Consider the following 21,276-nt stretch of genomic DNA (forward strand, 5'->3'; position numbering starts at 1 on the left):
ATATGAAAAAAACAGCAGCACCTTGTTGCCAAAATATTGAGGCCTCAGGGGCAGCAGGATATTCTATGTGGATTCTGACTGCCTCCTCATAAGGCTGCACCTCCATGTCCTGTAAAACTGCCACCACCAGCCCCATGCACCTCTCAGGAATACTTCAGACACCTGTTTAACCAGAAGAACAATGACTCCTTTTTTTAATAAAAGGATAGTTTTCCTTAGATCTTTCCATCAAAGATCATACAATCTAATTTCAAAAGCAGCAAATCTTGTTTCATTTCAGTGGAATATGTTCTCAAAAATCTTGTTCCAAGGAATGCAATGAAAACTGTCTGCTGGATTTGGTGATTACTTTCATTGCTGTCCTTTGAGCTGATAGTTTGAGGACTATGATAGCAATGATTTCCATGGCATTCTATCTATAGCATGGTAAAATAACATTCAGTAAAACACTGATTGTCTCTTGATTAAAAAATAATGATCATCTACAAGAAAATTCAAAGGTTTGATCGCAGAATGATAGTAAGTGAAAGTAGTAAATAACAAAGCCACTTGGTTTTTCAGACTTTGTAGTTCTGTTTACCTTTCACATACATGATAAGTTTAGGAAGTGCAATTACAGTAGGGACTACATCCATAAGGAATGGCTGTCTCCAGCAGAAAGAGGCTAAGTTCACAGATCATTTTCAACTCAATATCCTCGTTATGCATTTCTAACTTATAAGGCCTCCATTCATGAAATGTTTTGGCTTGAGAAAATGCCTAAAAATGAATACAGATCTTGTGGGCAGTTTCTCAGAAATAAACACATTTGAAAACATTTGAAAATCCTTTGGGGAGTAACAGGCTATAATCTTGTTTCTTGTTGGCTAAAATCAGATGCTCTTAGTAGAGTGCTGTGACATTTCTATCTATCTCCCCGAGAGGGCAAGTGGGTTTGGGGTAAATTCTCAGGAACATCCAGTCTTAGGGATTTAAAATTTCTTCCTTTTTTAAGCATTTATTCTAAATGTTTTCTTTTCCTTCTGAAAGCTCCAGAAAGGACAGAAATGTCACCAGAAAATATGGGTAAGTAGACTTAACTTTCAGTGGGGGATACTCAAATACAACATGAAAATAATAAAACTTTCTAAATACTAATTTTGAGGGTATTTAAAAATAAAAATTCCATAAACTCAAACCATATCCAAGTGCAGGAAATATAGGTAATTCTGAATTAAGTTCTTCCTGAGTTTAATTTTGAATGGTCAAAAACTTGTCTACTTGAAATGTATTCAGTTGTTTGAATGAAGAAGCCCGACATGTTGAATAGAAACTCTATGTGTGTATTGCATTTTTCTGACTTTTTGTTCAAGAAACTTAGGATTGGATTCTGAAACCTTTTAAGATCAAAAGTGCTGATTCTATTTCACTCATTTACAGGACAGAAAACGGAGACGGTACTTTCTACTGGCATCATATGGCTGTTTGTTTTATTAGCCCTTTTTATGGTTGGAGCTGTAAGCGTAGTTTACTTCTACTTGAGGAACAAAGGACAAAACCAAAGAAGCATTTTGGCCAGAATGAGTGGATCAGAAGCAGCACTGGACTTCCAAGAAAATGATACACATACAAACAAGTAGTCTGACAAAATACCCATAAGTCCTGAAAAAACAAAAACCAATCTATGCAACTGTTAGTAAAATCTCATGGCAGTTTTGTGTTTTCCTGCTCAAATAATAGTCTTATCCCATCACAGATATAATGCCAATGTATCAGTTCATTGTTTAGTATGAAGAGTACACCTGTTTTTCACATAAATGAGTGTGGCTGAGAAGTGTCAGGGCAAATCTATAATGTTTACTATGTGAAATTGTTGGTTGGTTTTGGGTTTTTTTTTTGTTTGTTTGTTTTGTTTTCCTTCATATGAAGGAAATAACTCCTATCTCTTCATAATTTTTCCTGTTGTACTGTTTCAATGTTATTTACACAATTAAGGGAAATCCTGCTTACTTCAGAATTGCAGTTTCACAGTTTATTATAGTATCTTTTCATTAATGTAAAACCTACTACCATACTTGTCTCTGTGAGTTACATTTCATCACCTTACAAATAAGTAAATGCATTGATGAAAAATAATTGAAAAGATTCCTGGTTGGATTCCAGGTCTAACTGAAAAGATTCCTGATCAGAACTTTGGGACTGATTGTGTCATTTTCCACAACCTTGTGCTTTTGCATTATTCTGTAAATATTGGTATTTTTCCACGCCCACCACTAAAAACTAAAGATTTAGAGAGATAAAAATGCAGCATATTGAGAATAAATCCTATAATAATGCCCTTTGAACACCTTAGAAAGCTCTGAGATCAAAGCACATTAGGAGAAAATTACTAAATTGATATAGTATAGCCCATAATCCCATCACTCCTGTGATGAAAAAGGAGTAACAGTTATTCTCAGGAAGAAATAACACTGCTTGTAAGTTCTGAAGTTAAAGTCAAATGAATGTACAACTGCTGTAATGACATCAGTAAAACAAATCACTGGCAATTCTGACCACTGTGTATGCTCATGCCTGTGGGATAAACAGGAATTGCAGAAACATTTTTTCCACTGTACTACAGCTAAAAACGTTTAGGATTTTTAAGAACTGATATCCCTTCACAAACTATTGTTATTACAAATTTTAAGTAACAGCTTCCTCTTTTTCCTTACTTCTCCACTTAGAACAAAATTTTATAGGGAGGAAAAAAAAAATTAACGATTCAAGACTTTTCATATGGTATTAAAGAAGATCATAATGTTCCTTTCTGGAAAACAGGAAGTTGTCTGAGATGTGCTGCAGCTGCTGCATTCTTGACTGCTTTAACGTAAGATGAAAACATGCCCTCAAAAGAAGAGTACAGAGGATGGAGTATCAAATATTACTGCATGTAATCACTGCAGCTACTCCAGGAGCTGACAAATCTGTTATACCATCCACCAGCTTAAATCTTTGTTTCTGCTTTCCTTACAACTATGCTGTAAGAGACATCTCGATTCACTCAAGCAGATTTGCTTCATACAAGTGGGACGGTTCAACACTGGGAAAGAGAAGAAATATGACAAGGAAAAAAAAAATAGAAACATGAGGTAGAAGATGGTAAGCTGAGCGGTAATTTCACTTTCTCAGTTACTTTCAGCTGAGAGCAGTGGATACAGATGCACTCGTACCTTGCTAGAGGTAGACACACGATAGCATCACAGTGAATCACAACTCCTTGGAGATGGTGAATACAGCACCAAGGATGCCAAGATGATGAAATTTAGCTCTCTCTGTGGTATCTTTCAAACAGCAGACCGTAAAATGAGTGATCAAACAATTCATCTTTTTATTATTATTTGTTAATCATGCATGCAATAATTTTAGTTAATTCTTTTTTATTCTGTTACCTCAGTTTACAATTATTGTCAGGAAGTATCAGGGGTACTTCTATCTTTTCTGATCTGTATACACTGCTGTATATAACAGGCTGAATCAATGAAATCAATTTCTAACATGTAAGTTCTTTTATTACAATTATTTAAAAAAAAATAATAATAAAAATTAAATTTTTTTTTTCCACACATTTTTAAACAGGTTAGAAGGTTGCTATTTCTGATGAACAAGTAGATAAAGCCTTGTAAGAGTCTTTCAATTTTTATACTGAGTGGGCTTTAAGGTCCTTACAATCCACACCATCTGATGATACAACTCCACGATAAGAGAAACCCGCTTGTCCCCCGCTCGAGATGGCGGCCGGCGCTGAGCGCCATGTTCCGCGGCAGCCGGCGGCGACACCTAGCGAGAGAGCGACAGGCTGCGGCCAGGGAGCGAGACCATAAATGAATTTCAGGGAGACAAGATGAAGGGGAACTGATTCCAGTTCCATAATTAACTTTTTATCTGGTGAATGAGATAATGTGCTGGAATGCTCTTTTACTGATCTAACAAGGATCTTAGGATTTATTTTTTTTCTCGTAGCTCTTATGTTTGACTTACAAATAAAGCAAATGTAGTAAAATGTTAATTTTTTTTTTTTTTTTTTAATTCCCTTGCAAGCCCTGTGGGATCACCACTTCAATATTCCAGGTAGGCGTCTGTGCACTGTGTGACAAAAACCATTTGCTCTGCTTCTCCCTCAGCGATAAAGGGATAATAATGTGTGCTTATCTCACAGAAGCATGTTAAAGTTCAGTTAATTGCTTTTCAATCAAAACTGAGAAGTCCCCCAAAATGCCAAGCATATTAACTTAGTAGTGGCACAGAACTGACAGGAATTCTTCGTGGCTCAATTTCAGAAGCTTGTTTACACACTGAGTTTCTTCCTCTTGAGAATATTTAATGGCCACTTTTATTTCCAGCTTTACTTTCTTGTTACTGTCAGGATGAAATTATCTCTCTTTATCACCATTCTTCCAGTAATTGTCCATTTGCTGTCTTTCCGTAAGTGCTCATTTTGTTGTTTCACATTTTCTCAGACTTTCATTAGGTGCATTTGTTTGCTGATTTTCCAAAAAAAGTGAAATGGAATTGCAATTAGAATCAATGCGACACTGACACATCAGATGTCATCACTATAGTTGCTTACAGTACTTCTCTCAATTTTTTCCTGTTTTTTGTTTTCTTCAAACGTGGAAGTGATGGAAGACTTAAGTTACCTGTGAACAGACTTGTCCTATGAACTATTACAGCACGTACATAAGATGTCAGAAGTAACTGCATTTTGAAGTGAGAACTCAACCCCAAGAACACAGGACCTTGTCAGAATATGCTGGAGAAAAATCACAGTGATTGTGTCAGGAAAAAGCAACCTTGAAGTTGCTGTTTGCTCTTGTGCATAATGTATTCCTGAATTGATCTTCAGTGCAGAAGGGATACAAAGTGACATAATGCCATTTTGGACTGTCAAACAATCTCTGTGTTTCCTGAACGCTACAAAACAGATCTAACTTTCTAAGAGGTAAACTGAATTTCTCTGAGGTAAATACAGTAATAGGAGAATTAGAAAATACACATGATAGTTTATAGACGACTAAATGTGGGATTTTTTGGATGACAAAATCATGCCTCACACTGTGATAGAATTTTAAGTGCCTGGTACGCAACAGTAAAAGTAAAACTATGAAAAAACATATGCATCAACAGTTTTTAATTGGGAAAACATTTCCGACAGCCTACTGAGAAGTATTTGGTCAGTCCCCTGTGACATTCAAAAAGTGTGTTAGAACATTAGAAAATGTGCAAAAAAATGCAGCTATAATATATAGGGCTATGTCTGAAAAAGAATGTGTAGGATCTAGAAAATGTACAGGAAAAGGTTATCAAAGTAATCAATTCTGTGTTTGGGTTACAGTGTGCAATGAGGTTAAATAAACTAGAAGTTTTCAGTAGTAAGACACAGTGATTAAGGGCAAAATATTATACAAGTATAGAAAATCATAAGCGTTTTAATTGTCATGGGATAGCGTGGTGATAAAAATGGATTTACCATGTATCTGGATGTATCTTATATTTGCTAATTTAATGGTTTTCCTGTATTTGAAGCATGAACTGTGATCTCTTTATTTGTATGCAATCATTTGTGGAGCTCAGAACATGAGTAGAAAGCCAACAGACAGGTGTTCTGAAAGGTTTTTGACTTTATTATACTCTAAAGATATTGCTTTGTTGTTGATTCAGGTGATTAGCAAGTATGTAGAGCTATGACACGTTATACTACCAGAGGTAGTAAAGTAAATCAACTCTTGTCAAGCTATTCTTGTTCCATATCTCTTAATTATTTTATGAAGAGTTTACGTATTTTCCAACAGCTACCAAGCAATAGAAACAAGTATTTAGTACTCTCCTAACATTGCCTTTATAGTGTCAGCTTTGTTTCAGAAAATTTGCTGTTTTATTTCCTGCAGAATTTCCTTTCCACGCCCTTTATTGCTTCTCCCTTACCTTAATAATAAGGGCAGAGTAGAAGCCCAGAGTAGAATCCCATTCCACTGCTTATACTTCTCCTCTTTTCCATCAGCCTAGTCAGCAGGACCTTGCTCAGCCATGCTGCTTTACTGCCTCATCTGCCTGATTTCTTATTCTGGGGGATGGGGTGTTATTGTGCTTGATCTTTCTTTCAGGAAAAGCATCTTTGTGATACCCTCTCTTGCTCTTTGGTTGAGATAGTTTTGCTGCTTGAGAACTAAAAAAGTAAAGGATCACCGACTATAGCCAGACATAATTACTTTCAGGTTTTATCTTTGTACACAAGATTGAATTAATCATCATTGGTTGGTTCTACTGTATAAACATGCCCACATACCTTGTAATATAGTTTGGCTTTAAGTCCATTTAAGACGAGAAATGAAAAGTATCCTTACCTCACTTTACTTTTTATTTTTCCAGTTTAGCAAAAACAGTTTAAAAATCACGTTCAAAAGTGAAATGAGACACAGCAATGTAAACAAGCCTGTGACCACATACAGCTGCTCCCTAAGAAGTTTATATGAGATTCACTTCTGCTAAAAATAGAGACTTGCCTATAGTAAGCCGTGTTTCTTTGTGCTCCCATTTAGGCTCTGCTCTAGTCAAATGCTCTGTGCTGCACATCATGCAGTGACTGGCAGGAACGGGGCCTTATGCAAATATGATCGATGAGGTTTACTAAATGAATTCAAGTTCAATAATTTTTGAGTATCTAGTGCATGTACTTTATCTGTCTTTCCTGGAGAAAATGTCTCGGGGAATTGAGACATTTGTTGTGATGGATTTTGTATGGCAAATGTCAATCCAAACCAGTGAGTTATTTTCTATATTTAAATTGGTTTTGGAATGGCATAAATTGTACTTAAAGAAGCCCTTTTGTCAGTGAAATTCATCACAGTTTTATAAATTCAGCAGAGATTTCAGTAATTCGGTCGTCTGGGCATGTCCCACAACATTTTATTAAACAAAACAAATTCGTGGTTAAGTATCTATGGCAACAAATACCTATAATGTTGTATTTGACAGATGAGTAACTTGCAGACAAAGAAATATTTTAATATTACACTGTTTGAAGCTCTCATTTATTTAGTCATGCGTTTTTATTTTCCTTAGAAGTTGTTTTGATAGTAAATATTAGCCCAGTGCTTTGCATTGAATCCATTAAGAAAGTAACTTAGAAATGTTGCCAGCCTTAAGCAATCCTTACACAGAATGATCATTGCAGTACTTGCTGTGTTCAGTAACTTCGTTTTTTTTTGTATTCACTTTATGTTCAAAGTAGAAAAATAGAGAGCAACTAAAAGTGTCACCTTTTCAAGCAAAGAAACAAAAAAATACAACGCTAGTTCTCTCAGCTATGGTGAATCAGGGGAAGATAGAATTAATCCAGAGTTCTAAAGAATAAATTTCTGTCATGATCACTATTTTTTGCTGTTGAAAAAGACACATTCAAGTCTGAGCAGGGTCATCAGAGCAGCGTTTTGTTATTGCGCAGGGAATATGAGGGAAATTTTAACAGTCTGTTAGTTTTCATTTTCTACTGGCCTGGATTTTTATGACAGTAGTGGAAACCATGCTGCAGAGAAATCAACTGCAGAACTACAGCAAGATTGCAATCATGAATATTCATCGTCTCACTTAGCAAATTAAACATGAAATCTTGGTGTGTTTTAGTAATACTGTTGCAGCTGTCTTCCGTATTTGTACAATAGTATATAATCAAGCTCTAAATGAATTCTTTGCCTGGGTGATAATTTTTTATTATGCTGTTCTCTTCCTTAATGTTTCGTGTATCATCTTTTGTGAAACATAATTTAAGAGCTCCATTTTCCATTGACTGGATTCTTTACTAAACTGACTGCTTATGAAGATGTTTTACATTTAGTTTAAGATTCTTAGTCCTGGGTTGTACAACTGTGGATGAGTTCAATATTTGAGCTACAGCCAAGGCCAGAAATACATAATTCAAAAATGCATATTTCATGTGAATGTTTAAAATAAATGCGTTAAAAGACTGTCACTGTCCTCTCCAGTTTTGTGCCTGTTGGTGAGGCCAGGTGTATGGGAAACTGTTGATCGCAGCCTGAACCTCTGATTAACCACCTGAGGGAAGCAACAAGTCAGATGCAGGAGCACAGGTGAAGGTAATTCAGCTGTGCTGCAGAAGATCTCTCAGACCTCATGTAAAGGCTGACTACCAGTAAGGCAGGATCTGTTTCTCTGGAGGTTGCTTCTTTATAGAGTTTACTGTGAGCCTTCAATGTTGGTGAGCATTTTCCATTTTTCATTGGTTATCTTTCTATCCTGATAGTCTTTTATATGAAACCTCTGTATAACCTCTGTTTACCTTTTGTCTCTATAACTGTACAATTGTATAGCCGTACACCAAGATTCCACATTGGATTTCTGCAGATCTTTGAAGGTTATAACCACCCTAAGAGGACCATCAGAATTAAAAGCATAAATGACCATTTTTTGTTGAACCTTTAAAAATTACTTCAGCGATTAAGCTAGTGCTCCCCTATCAAACAACAGAGTATTTTATATTATTTTGTGTATTTTAATATCTATTATACATATTCTATTTTTATATTTAATATTACATTAGTATTTAATAGGCCAATCTCTTTACATGGGCAAAAGTTATGTTTTTAAGGAGGTGAAGGGAGATTGGCTACACTGGCGAAACTATAGATCAATCTGAACCTCAGATTCACCACCCTAAAGCAGATAGATGTTACCTAATACTGCCAACATTTCCACCTAATACAGCATGTAGCATTTACTCTCACGCTTCTGCAAATCCCTGTAGTGCTGTTGTATCCATGGCCCTGCTTCAAGGGTCCTTAGCTCACCCTGCACCCACGAACTGAATGTACAGTGCCTGTCAGATCTGTTAGTAAACAGTGTCTGGAAATCATGCTGCAAAATATGAAAATATAATTCTAGTCCATAAGGGATGCACTTGAGCACTGCTCTTCTGTTCTTATGTTGGCTCATCCCAGAGCAGCTCTTCCCTGAGTTATGTTAATAGTGCAAGTAATATATTGGGTATATTACCCTAGCACCACTAGGGTAAGGGAGTCATCCAGGATGACTAAGGTAGATGGTAGAATGATGTCTGTTGGTTGATCTTAGGTTGGATGTTAGGGGAAAGTTCTTTACGAGGAGAGTGGTTAGGTCCTGGAACAGGCTGCCCAGGGAGGTTGTGGATGCCCCGTCCTTGGAGGTGTTCAAGACCAGGTTTGACGGGGCCCTGGGCAACCTGATCTAGTAAAGGCGTGTGTTTGGTGGCCCTGCTAGGCAGGGGGGTTGGAACTACATGATCCTTGAGGTCTCTTCCAACCCGGGTCATTCTGTGATTCTGTTCAGTATTTCCTAGCTTGGTCATTCCTTTTCAGGTATAAACTCAAAGGTCATGGGAAGTATAAGACTGGTCATATACATAAAACAGCTTTGTGTGTTCTTGAGGCAGTGAGTAACATCTTTAAACATCACCAGGTAATGACCTGCTTATCTGTGGAGCATTTCTCAACCCTTCGTCAGTATGATGTGCTGTGTCACTGTCATACATAAAAAATCTAACTAAATTATTCCTATGTTTTTATTGATCTGCTAACAACTGGAAGCAATCACTGCAATTTAAGACAACATACTCATGTTTAGCATGAGTCACTACAAACACTTTTAATGCCTTTTACTTTTTAGAATAATGTTTCCAAATGACTGATATGTAAAAAATGCAATACATTGTGAAAAAAGCTAGAAGAAAACAAAAGCGGACTGTGTTGATACAAAGATAGCTGAAACCTGGAATACAACAGCTTAGAAAGAAAGTTCAAGCTGTTGATGGAGAAGTAAAATAAACAATTTAATTTGACAATTGCAGTCTGGGGACGTGACATTCATTAAGTGCACCAGGAATTGTATTTAGTCCTGTAGAAAATATCTGGATTATAAATAATTATTTTTACTAAAGTGTTCCGGTAATTGTCCAGAGGTACATGCAGTAGAAAGTAATACAAACTTTGATTTTTCTGAGCTAACCAAGTGTTGTGTGGAATGAATAATAGTTTGGAGATAATGTGCCCTAAGACATCAATAAAGTAGTATGAATCAAGATTTTCTACATTTATTTGTAGTTGAAATTTGGGTAAGAATTCATCATGTAATTCCTTTAAAATGCTGAAGTAGTCACTCTTTGAATCTGTATTTAAAGCTTACTCTCATGTCACAAACAAGAGGCAACTCCCCGTAGCTTTCTACTTCAGAGAGCAAGCTGTAGGACTGGATTCTTGGAAATAAATGTATGTTTTTTCCAGCCACTGATTTATCCAATCATAAACTTTAGTGTACGTCATACTCTATGTATTAACCCACCCACCTCAAAAGTATTTTTCTTGTGTTGATTTTTAGAACCAAGTACCTTAAGGAATGTGAGGGAAATGGACAAAAATGTTGCAGATTATTGCTTTTATGCGTGAGTTTTATGTGAGTATGAAGCTCGAATTAAATGTTTACTGCCAGTACTCACTAAGAAATACGTGCGCAAATGGAAGCGTTCTGCTAGCTCTTCTAGAAACTAATCTTGAATATTTACTTTCAGCTACTCATGACTGTGGTATACTGCCCACAACGTGGTGTTTTTGAAGCTGTGGTCTCCACGTCTTGGAAGGACATACAAAGAGAAGTAAAATGGTTTGGGAGGATAGTAACAGTCTGAAGGTGAAAACCTGAAAGCAAAAAATCATAAACATAAACGCTGTCTAGAGGAAACTGATGAGGTGTATGATTAAAAAGTTATGAGAACTGTGGGTAAAATGAATACACAACTGCTGTTAATCCGATTTTACAGTACACTCATTGAAAATAGGATGTATAGAACGCTTACAGTACTAGGTAAAGTATTTCCTCAGAGGATTCCATAGCTGTGATGGACCTCTCTATGGGTGTTATTTTGGATATTTATTTCATTTCATTTCCCATCCTGCTCTTCATACGGTTCAGACAAAAAGTAATGAAAATATTCAGATTTATTAAATGGAATAAAACTAACTAATGCCTTTAGTGGGGCTTTCAACAAAGCCAGGAATTCTTCAGAAAACACATGTCAAGAAAGATCATATCCTCCAAACTGCTTCATATTTTTAAATTCTGGATTACTTACTGGTGAGACTAAGCCAAGATACAAGCTTGAACTTTTTTTTTTTTTTTTTTAGGTTTTGGATATTATTAATAATCTATGACAAGATTCATGTAGTTCTCTATTGTTTTCATTAGCTAAAGGGAAAGGTAATTTGATGTGTACACATTTAAGGATGTGCTTGAAAGGGTTCATTAGCTCATGATATTTTGGCTCATACTGTAGTGCATGCTATGCCTTCCCAGAAAATAGACTCATCCTTGGTTGGAGATATGAAATGTAAGGATAGCAGATCCTCCTGAGATAAATGGATGGACAAATGTATGCATTAAAAGAAGGAATAGAGAAAGACAAAAGTGCTGGAGATAAACTGTACTTGGAGAATCAGAGAAGTCCTAACTTAATGTCTTAGAATGAATTACTTGTCTTAGATTATGCCTGTTTTTACTGCTTGTTATTTTTACTTATAATATTTATTGAGAGATAAAATTTACCCAGACTTTAATGTTAATGGGTATTGCAGCATGTTTAACTGAGTCAAAATTATCTGCCAAAATAGATCAAATTCATTACAAAACAAATTTGAGGATGTTTCTTCTAAATATTTAAACTAATATTGACTTAGATAATAGTTTTCATTCACGCTAAAAATCCATGTTTTTCTGTTTCCAGAACTTTCACTGAAAGTTAAGGAATAAACAAAATCAGACTTGAGATATATATTTGAATTTCTATCTCTGTAACTAATCATTTACCAGTGTATTAAATAGAAATACTTGGAAGTTGCTCCATACAGGAGAGGGCAGCAGTGATAAAATGGCCTATCAAGCAGGTGATTGCATATGCCTATTTTATCATCTTTATTATAATAAGACTTACTTAAGCAATAAAAATAGAAACTGTTAAGTATGTTGAAATTAAGAATTTTATTTCATTTTTCTTTCTTGGCAGCATTTACTTTAATTAATAAAAGAAAAATTTCATATCTGATTTTGCAAATTCAGAGCTAGAATTACTGTTTTTCACATTGCAGAAAGGTCACTGAACTTCTTATCTTGTTAACTTCTTTTGTTTCTTTGAATAAACAAAATAAAACCTCGTTCTGAATTAACAAATGGACATTTTTATTATTTTTTTCCTGAGACTGTCAATAGGTCATTCCACAGATGCAAGGTGTTATGAATTGCCTTATTGCAATCCACTGTGGAATATCTTGCTATAATTCTATATCTGCTATACACTGCTAAATTTCTAAATATTCTATCCATCTGTCTATCCATCTATCTATATATTTCTGTCCATTTTTACCGTCATGAAAAATAATGAACTAATTTAAGAATAGCTTAGACATACTTTATATATTATACATACATATTATATATAGATATTCATTTGTCTACCCATCGTCGAGGAAGCCAAGGAGGATGTGGGCAGCCGTGCTCGCCCATGCACTGGGGTCGTATCGTCATCTCTCCACCCATCGTCGAGGAAGCCCACAAGGATGTGGGCAGCTGCGCTTGCCCGTGCACTGGGGTCATATCGTTGTCTCTCCACACATCGTCGAGGAAGCCCAGGCGGATGTGGGCAGCTGTGCTTGCCCATGCACTGGGGTCATATCGTCATCTCTCTGCTCATTGTCATGTAAGCCAAGGATGATGTGGGCAGCTGTGCTCTCCTGTGCATTGGTCATATATATATATATCTGTCTAGCCATCGTCAAGGAATCCGAGGAGGATGTGGCCAGCAGGCTACACACTCCTCTAGATATATATGTTGGGAGGCATCTGTGCACCATACATAGATGTAGATTGAAGCTATACTTAAATTAGTTTATTATTTTTCATGAGGGTAAAAATGAATAGAAATCCTTTTTAAAGTAAATAAATAGAACTTCTAATGATTGCTGATTGTTTCCAATTTTATTTTTTGGATATTTTGCTTTCAATTAGATGGTTTATGATATTCATAATATTGCACTTATGAGTTCATTTACATCTGTAGCTTTTATATCTGCATCTCCTTCCAGTCCTTGGTTTTGCAGTTAAGTTACAGAAATGAAATATGCTTAGGAGAGTTCTGATCATGCTCTGTTCAATATACTTGAATTTGGCTGTGCTTTTCAAGAATTTGTGGAGTGGCACAAGAGTGGTATTCATAGAAAGTTACTGAGCGGTTCAACTGGCAATATGTAGTTGGTAGTTCAGACATCTGCATCAGAGACTATTGCTGCAAGCTCTTAAATGTAAAGTAAGTTATAAATACAATCACCAAGTCTATCCCACAGTTCCCCTCCTCGAAACGTGGCCTTCTAGAATAGGCCAGATGAACCATCTTTTAGAAGGTGTCCTTCTAATGACACTATACAGGGAGTCAGCAGTGACTACACAAAGCTGTCACACATCTGTACAGTAAAGTCTGAGGTTTTGTATTAAAAACATGACTAGTAGACACAGACCTGTGTATCTGTATTCTGAATGATTTAATTCTAGTTTATAGTTTCCTTAAAAAAAAGGTAGTATAAAAGAGCATGCCAAGAGATAATGGTGTTTGGCAAGTTTGCTTCTCAATTTTTTGTTTCAGAACAGAGCAAACCCTAAGATACACGCAGTCTCTGAGTTCATGCTTATTCTCTTTAATAGACAGGGTTTTTTAGTCAGACAGTTCTGTGTCACTCAAAATGATGCAGAGGAACAATACAAGGAGGCTCATCACTCAGAACAGGGAGGAAATCCAGTATGTTGAATGCATCCATTCTCCAGACTTTCATCAGAAGGTTTAAACAGGGAATGAGTTCTTAAATCCAGAACTCCCACATTCCTTTTTTCTCCTTGACAAAGATTTATAAAGAACCTTATTTTTTTCTTAGATTTGCCTCAGCTTCATCTTCTTATCGGGGTTTCTGGGAAACAAAGTGAAGTAAAACTAAAATAAAATTCTAGGTAAAACTAAACTTCTTAAGAGAGAGAGAGAGTTAATTAAAAATTTCCCTCAATGCTCTGCATACTAATCCACTCCATGCTTTCTTTTTCTATCTAACAACTGCCAGGCATTGACTTGTTCTACTTGGCTGCTTTGAACTTTACACTGAGCTTCAGATTGTACGTTGTTAGATGTAATTTAACAACATCTAGTTGTTAGACCTAGATATTAATGAATACTTACTTTAGGTGAGTAAGTATACTCAGTTAAGTTGTGGAAACTGATATTAAACTTCACATTTGTGGTATTCCAGACATGTTTGTGTGTGAGTTTGTATATGCGATACTTTAAAAAGGCTCTTTCTGTGAATCTGGAAGTAACACTGAGCAAAACTGGGAGAGGGAGTTATTTTTAAAAATAAAATGAAAGTGATTATTGATAAGTATGAAAATTGTGTTAAATATGGATAGAACAAATTCTGCAGTCATTATATTTGTGTTAAAAATGTAATAGATAAAAGATGGTACAATAAAAATTGTAACAAAACTTTTTTTTTGTTTGACAAAACAATCCTTTGTTTTCCTTTATCACCTGTCCAAACAACATAAGGTAATCTATACTGTATTCTCTTTATCCAGTTATACTTCTTTACCTAGCAATATGCATATAATGCCATCAAGTGACATATATTAAAAAAAAGAAGAAAGATTGTTAGCAATGGAAACAAATGAATAAACACAGTGTTTATGTAAAAAAAAAAAAAAAGACAGAAAGGAAAAGCACAAATCCAAAAGAAAAAATTCTATTAAATATTAAGGATATTTAATTTTAATATTAATTTTATTTAAATTTAAAAGTTACACAGTGCACGGCATCTGCAAGGTAAGTAGTTTGTGGTCACAAATAATTTTAAAAAATTGAAGGCGTTATTCACTCTAAATTTCCCATTACTCCCTTGATGAAAAGACAAGTTTAATACATTCTGTTACTGTTTTCTCCACATTAGGTTATAATTAGAGCTAAATAGAAAATGCAGACAAGCGGTTCTTGGAACAGTATGTGGGAGACTACAGGTACTGATTAGTAGGAGATTGGGTGTTAAATCTTTAAACCAGTAATTAGAGCTTAAAATAACAACTGAAATCATGTTAAGTGATAATGTTGCAAATACTTGTACTTGATTATTTTCAGCTGAGTATTAGAATTTTTTCCAAACAAGGCCACAGGTGTGATAGCTTGCCTGTGACCAGATTCTTTAAAACAGGTTGTCTTATAGTACTTGACAGAGACTGGCTTTAGTCTACTTGAAAACTATCACCCTGCATTCCTTCCTTAATGTAGCTTTAATTTTAATATTTATTTGTTTATTCTTATTTGTTGTTATCATTCCTAAATGTGTATTCATTAATAAGTAAAGTGAGTTTTATGTTGTTGTTGTTGTGGTCTAAGCATAGCATTAATTAAATAGATAGGTAGATAGGGGTGTAATATATCTGTGTTTGTTCTCTGGCAGAAAGCCTGCAAGTAATGAGCTCATGTTTTTGAGATGGCTAAAAAAAAAAAAAAAAAGTCTAAATTCTCCAAAGTTTCTTTGCTGTGAGGGTGGTGAGGCACTAGAACAGATTGTACAGAAAAGCTGGGATGCCCTGGAGTTGTTCAAGGCCAGGCTGGATGAGGTTTTGACCCACGTAGTCTAGTGGAAGTTATCCCTGCCTGTGGTAGTGGTGCTGAAGCCACATGATCTTCAAAAGTCTTTTCCAACCCCAAACAATCTGATTCTTTCAAAACGAATACTTCATTCATTGCAGTTGGTTCTTGCATTGATAAGAAATAACATGCATGTATGAAACTATAATAACAACTCAGATAAAACTAGTAAAAAACAGAAAAAAATGTCTAAGAATGGGACATGTCTCTGGTTATGCCAGTGCTGTTACGTTCAAAAGCTGTATAACATTAAACTCAGAGATTGTTATTTTGTAATAAGCAGCACTCTGAGGAGAATTAAATGTATTGGCCTCTCTACTATGCTTTTGTTTTGTATTGGGCTGAACTTCACTTTCAGACTTGGATGGGTGCATATGTATTTTTAGTAACTTCCAGATGAATTTACTAGAACGAGTACAAATAATTACTCACCTAGAATCTGAGTACAATAAAAGATCTGGCAGCAGAAGCACAGTCTCAGATTTTTCAATCTAGTAACATGGCATGTTAAATGCATCTTATATACTTCTAATGGTTTTATGTATTTTGGTATTTTCAGTAATAATTAACACAACTAGAAGGGACTAATTCTGCTCTTTTTTTAGTTTCTGCTTTCATTTAAGAAAAAAAAACTAAAAATATCTTTCAGTTTCCATTTAGCTCTTAAAATGAACTAATTAATAAACTACTAGGAAATTACTTTTTTCGTCCTTAACTTGTTAATTCATTGATTTTTCTGAATAAAGGAGATGCAGTAGATGTGACCTGTCAGGACTTCACCATAGTCATATATAACTATTTAGTATGGTACCTAACAGGAAACTACCTACTAAGTTGAAGGAGATTAGAAAAATTGAGGATGAGTAAATCTAGAAGATCAAGTTGCTTTGAAAATAGATTGATTGACTTAGAGTGCTAAACTGTTGCTTGAACCAGTGATTGAGCACCTGGTGGGAAGGCAGGGCCAAACCAGGGGAGCTCAGGTGAATGCAGTGCATCTGAGTGGCTGCAAGGAGTGCAGCCAAGATTCACCCCTTCCCAGAACTCATTTAGAGGATAGCAGTGGAGGTAAGGATATCTCACTGGAGATCCTACTTACCTGTGACCTTCCAAGTTTAAGGCCTCAGGGAAACAGGGATCCTTTGGTCCTCGACTGTTGTATTTAAGCAAATTCTCACTTGCTGCAGCTTAGGACTTTGCAGCTCTGCTATCAGTGCTGTGTTTTCCATTGTGTTACAGCATTACACATTGTCAGAAGACAATATGGGAAATTACGCAATACATAAGTCTGTTTCCTACACAGTAAATAGCAGAAATGTTAAAGTGTTAGTCTTAAATATAGGAGTTTTTGTTTCTTAATTTTGTTACTAACTGGTGTTCTGTGCTGCAATGCTATATAGTTATTCATATGTAATCATATGTTTAGTAAAACTGTAAGTGCTTTGGGTTAGATGATATGTATCTAGTAAAACCAAATCATGCTTTTATCTTTGGAAACATCAAAAAAATGAAATGAGGAATGCACATGATAGATTATGGTAGCATTCCATGACATAACTGAACAGGTGGAAAGCTTAATAACTCTCTTTCTTAATCTTTATAGATAAAAGGAGGTAAACTAGCAAAAGCTGACACTGTATCATAGAATGGCCTGAGTTAAAAAGAACCTCAAGGATCAGTAAGTTCCAACTCCCCTTCCATAGGCATAGCTACCAGCTGCTAGACAGAGTTGATCAGATTACACTGAGCTCCATCCAACCTGGCCTTAAACATCTCCACACACACATATCTCCTATTCTATCTACATTCTTGATTAGAATTAACATGAGTAGCCATCACAGTTACCCTTGTATCCATTTTTTTGCTGACCAGAAAAATAGCAAAGGAAAAGCTGTATGAGGTTGAAGCTTGTATTAAGATGTTGGCAATTAATGAGACCTGAGAAGGTCACACGTTTCATATAAAATGCTTTGTTAGCCCATATGTAAGATGGAATGATACAGATGATAACAGTTATTCAGAAAGTTATTTATAAGGAAAAACTCACCAATATGGCCACCTTCACTAGGAAATGCTGAGACAGTCTCCACCAGGGAGCAATCTCCAGGAGAGATGCTGCCTTAGTGGTGGTCATTCCTTAAATGCTCCACTCCTCCCGGGAGTACAACTAAATTACTCTCACCTGTGCTCCCACAGCTGACCCGACACTTGCCTCAGTTGATTAATTAGAGGTTCAGGCTGTGGTTACCAATTTCCCATAGACCCATATAAGTTTTTATGCCAGGAATGTCTGAAGATGACAGATGTCAAGAATTATTTGTGTGGTATGCGAAAAAATACTTCTGAAGGTATACTTCTCAAAACTTAAGAGGCTTTGCTGGTCTAGAGTGGAAATAATCCATGAATTCCTTTCTTCTGTTCTAAATAGATTTCCAAGTCTCCCTTAGGAACCTTTCTGTTAACATGTGAGTCTATCAGTCCTGAACTAATATATGGCTTGTTCCAAAGATGCATATTAATATATAAAACCCTACTAATGAATATCTCATATCATTTCAACAGAATTCAGTCTTTTTATTAATTGATGCTCTAAAGATATGATACTGTTGGAATTGGCATGTGAGGCCAATGAGGCCAAATAGACTGTAGTAATTTTAAAGCACTGATGTATTTTTTTTATTAAAGTACTCTGGCATTAATTCATTCACAAGGGTGCTTTATATATAGAAATAAGACTTGAATTTCTTGGAAAATATAGTCCTTTCATATGTCAGTATGCTGCCTATGGGTGTAATTATAGTAATGTGCATGCATCACATTAGTAACATGGGGGAAATCTGCAGTAGTTCAGAATTCTGTTTGCCAAAATTGCTGTGATTAATAAAAGGGCAAAAACCACATTTGCTTAGTCCATCAAAACAAGATTTATGGTATTTAAGGAGTAAGGGTTATATAGCTGCATTTCTCAGTTAAGCTGTGAAGTTCAGTGGGGGTCTTGCTAAAATGATACCCACATCCTCTCCCTATTCTGCTGTACAAATAAAATTAAGCAGCTTGCCAGGTTGATGCTGCTCATGGGCATGTCCTTGTCATCTCAGTGAGTCCTCTAGAGAGTTTTCCTATTCACACATAATTTATTCACCAATCCTTTGAAAAACAGTAAATTGCAGTGCAGTTATTCATGGCATTTGTGAATGGGCAACTTGCTTTTGTTCTTGCAGGAGGTGCGTAGGTGGGAGAAACAAGACAAGCTGCAGTGAGTCTTACTGGCTCACTTAAAATTAAAACCGAACAGCTGAAAATCCTGTAACCAAAGAGGGCTTGCTGCATGTAATTATCATTTCTGTGTCTGATTACGCTGTTTGGAAATTGCTTTCACTCCTAGTCATGAAAGTTAGGGGACATTACAAAATGAGCTTCCTTAATCATAAGAGAGAGCACTTGTGCATGAAGATGTGCTTTGACTGAGATCATGAACAGAAACATGAAATAAAATATGAATTTTGAGAAGTTCCCATCTTTATTGCATTCTTATCTTTTCTGATAACGTTTTACTGGGATGTTTCCTGTTGGTCGGGAATCTGTTACTGACTTGCAGGTATCCCTCCATGATTTAAATTCAAACTGATTAAAAATGGTGATTCATCTCCATAAATTCTTGATGTCAGATTCTTGATTGAGCATGAGACAGCCGTAAATTAAGTATAGAATCAAGTTTAAAAAGTGTTGTTTGCTTATTTGAGTTTCCCGTGCCTCTGGTTTTCATCTGTTGTCATGTTAGAAGGGCAAGTTGCTTTGATTTGAGATACCTGGTTCTGCAGTATCTCTGAGATCTCTTTCTTCATACACATTGTCATTCTACAGCTAGCAGAGCATCACTGGTGATTTTTAATAAGGAGGAAAAAATAACAAAACAGAGGACATGCAATTAAATTTAAGCAAAAGTGGGAGAGACTGTTATAAGAAATGAGAGAATTACATTAGTGATGTCAGTTTCTTGAAGTTTTGAGTCATTTTACTGTATCTGTTAGCAAATTTTATTAGGCATCTAACTACATGTCTCTGTTGTTACTGCTGTCCCATTTTGTCGGTTGACACAGTATTAGCATGGGTAGGTGGTAGGGGAATAATGCTACTACAGAAGGGTTTGAAAAAAAAGGAGTTAGCAGTTGGTTTCAGAAATCATGTAAAAAGTAGTCCTCCTGTTGTGCAGACAGAAAAATTCCTAGCTGACAGCTCATGGCTGAAAGCAGAGGCAGTGCTGTGATGTGAAGGGTTAAAATGGGTGGAAACTTGAGTCCTCATCAGTAATTTTGCCACCAATGAGAAATTCATTTGCAAGCCAGAAAAGGAGGTTTGCAATAATTAACCTGAAAAAAGGGTGAATTTTTCTGAAACATGGTGCCCTGTACTAATTGTCATCTGTGGCTCTTTAATACACTGAATGTTTCCTTTTGTTACCATCACTCTGTAATATGAACACTAATGTGAGACGTTGCCAGTATTATTATGCAAATCTTCTCTCAGAAGCTTTCGATAGTAGTAAAACATAAAATGTGTATTTTTAAACATCAGCTTGTCTCAGCAAACTGAAACGATTCATCCTCTGTTTATACACATTAACTGGATGGAATAAATTCTTCATTTCAATTACTAATTATACTCAAAATGCCAAATTATATACAGATAAACACACTGCATGTTTGGAGATTGAGCAATCTATGGAATTAAGTGTTGGAAGCTATTCCCACATCATCTGAGGAACCGTTTTTATTAGCAGAACAAATGTGGACATAGTGTTTTACTGAACAAATTACGTAAAGGCCGGAGATGCCTGTTATATGTTTTTGCTTTTCAGTCCTTCATATAACAGGAAAAAAAAGGTAGATTGTGAAAGTAAAATAGAACACATTTCGATACAAATGTCGGGCACCTTTTCTATTATTAAGTAAATAATAGTAGGGCTAATTTTTTTAAATGTTCAGCTTTGCTCACACAAGAGTTTTCACTGTTTCATATGCCTGTACTTTGTGCTTTTTAGAACATTGTTTCTTTATGTTTTGCACTTCACTTGAGCAGTTGTTCTCTTTTCATTCTTTCAGTTGCCAGCTCTCAGCCTTATAAATACAAGACTGTTCCCTTTGAGCTGACAGCCTTGGAGGAAGTGCTGCTGGCATTTTAGAACCCAGGGCTGTGTCTCTATTGCTCTAAAGAGAAACACAGTGTTTCTGTTACTAGTAAGGTAAGCAGCGTTACTGCTTCTCAGGGTTTGAAGAGCAAAGCAAGATGTTAATTATTCATTACTGTACTGAAGATTTGCAAGGTGGGAGAATGATATGACTGGTGCATTTGTCACTGTGGAAATCTGTCAGTCATCAGTTCCCACTATATTCTAGTGCAATAATGCAGTAGCAACGTGGTGACATAAATGTCAACCCCTCAGGAAAATCAGAGTGGGAGGCGGAATTGTTTTCACTGTGGTTTGAGCTGTCCCTGCTTTTGTAATTGGTGTGAGTGTGGTACAGAATAAGAAGGGATGA

The 21,276-nt window shown here is 35.9% G+C and overlaps 1 protein-coding gene across 2 annotated transcripts in view; it reads left to right on the forward strand.

The window, feature by feature from the left end:
* LOC107309033 (macrophage mannose receptor 1-like) overlaps positions 1-4,027 on the forward strand; it is a 32,807-nt gene extending 28,780 nt beyond the window's left edge. Inside the window, exons 29-30 of one of the 2 annotated variants that reach the window (XM_015853442.3) lie at positions 1,030-1,065; positions 1,420-4,027. In XM_015853442.3, the coding sequence (XP_015708928.2) occupies positions 1,030-1,065; positions 1,420-1,619 (236 nt within the window). In that variant the 3' untranslated portion in view covers positions 1,620-4,027. The remainder of the gene's footprint in view (positions 1-1,029; positions 1,066-1,419) is intronic. The other variant, XM_085538662.1, reaches the window with a different exon arrangement.
* The last annotated feature ends 17,249 nt before the right edge of the window (positions 4,028-21,276 follow it).

This window comes from Coturnix japonica, chromosome 2 (genome assembly GCF_054131305.1).
Source record: "Coturnix japonica strain WE chromosome 2, WE-NBRP24, whole genome shotgun sequence".
In the NCBI taxonomy this organism is placed as follows: Eukaryota; Metazoa; Chordata; class Aves; order Galliformes; family Phasianidae; genus Coturnix; species Coturnix japonica.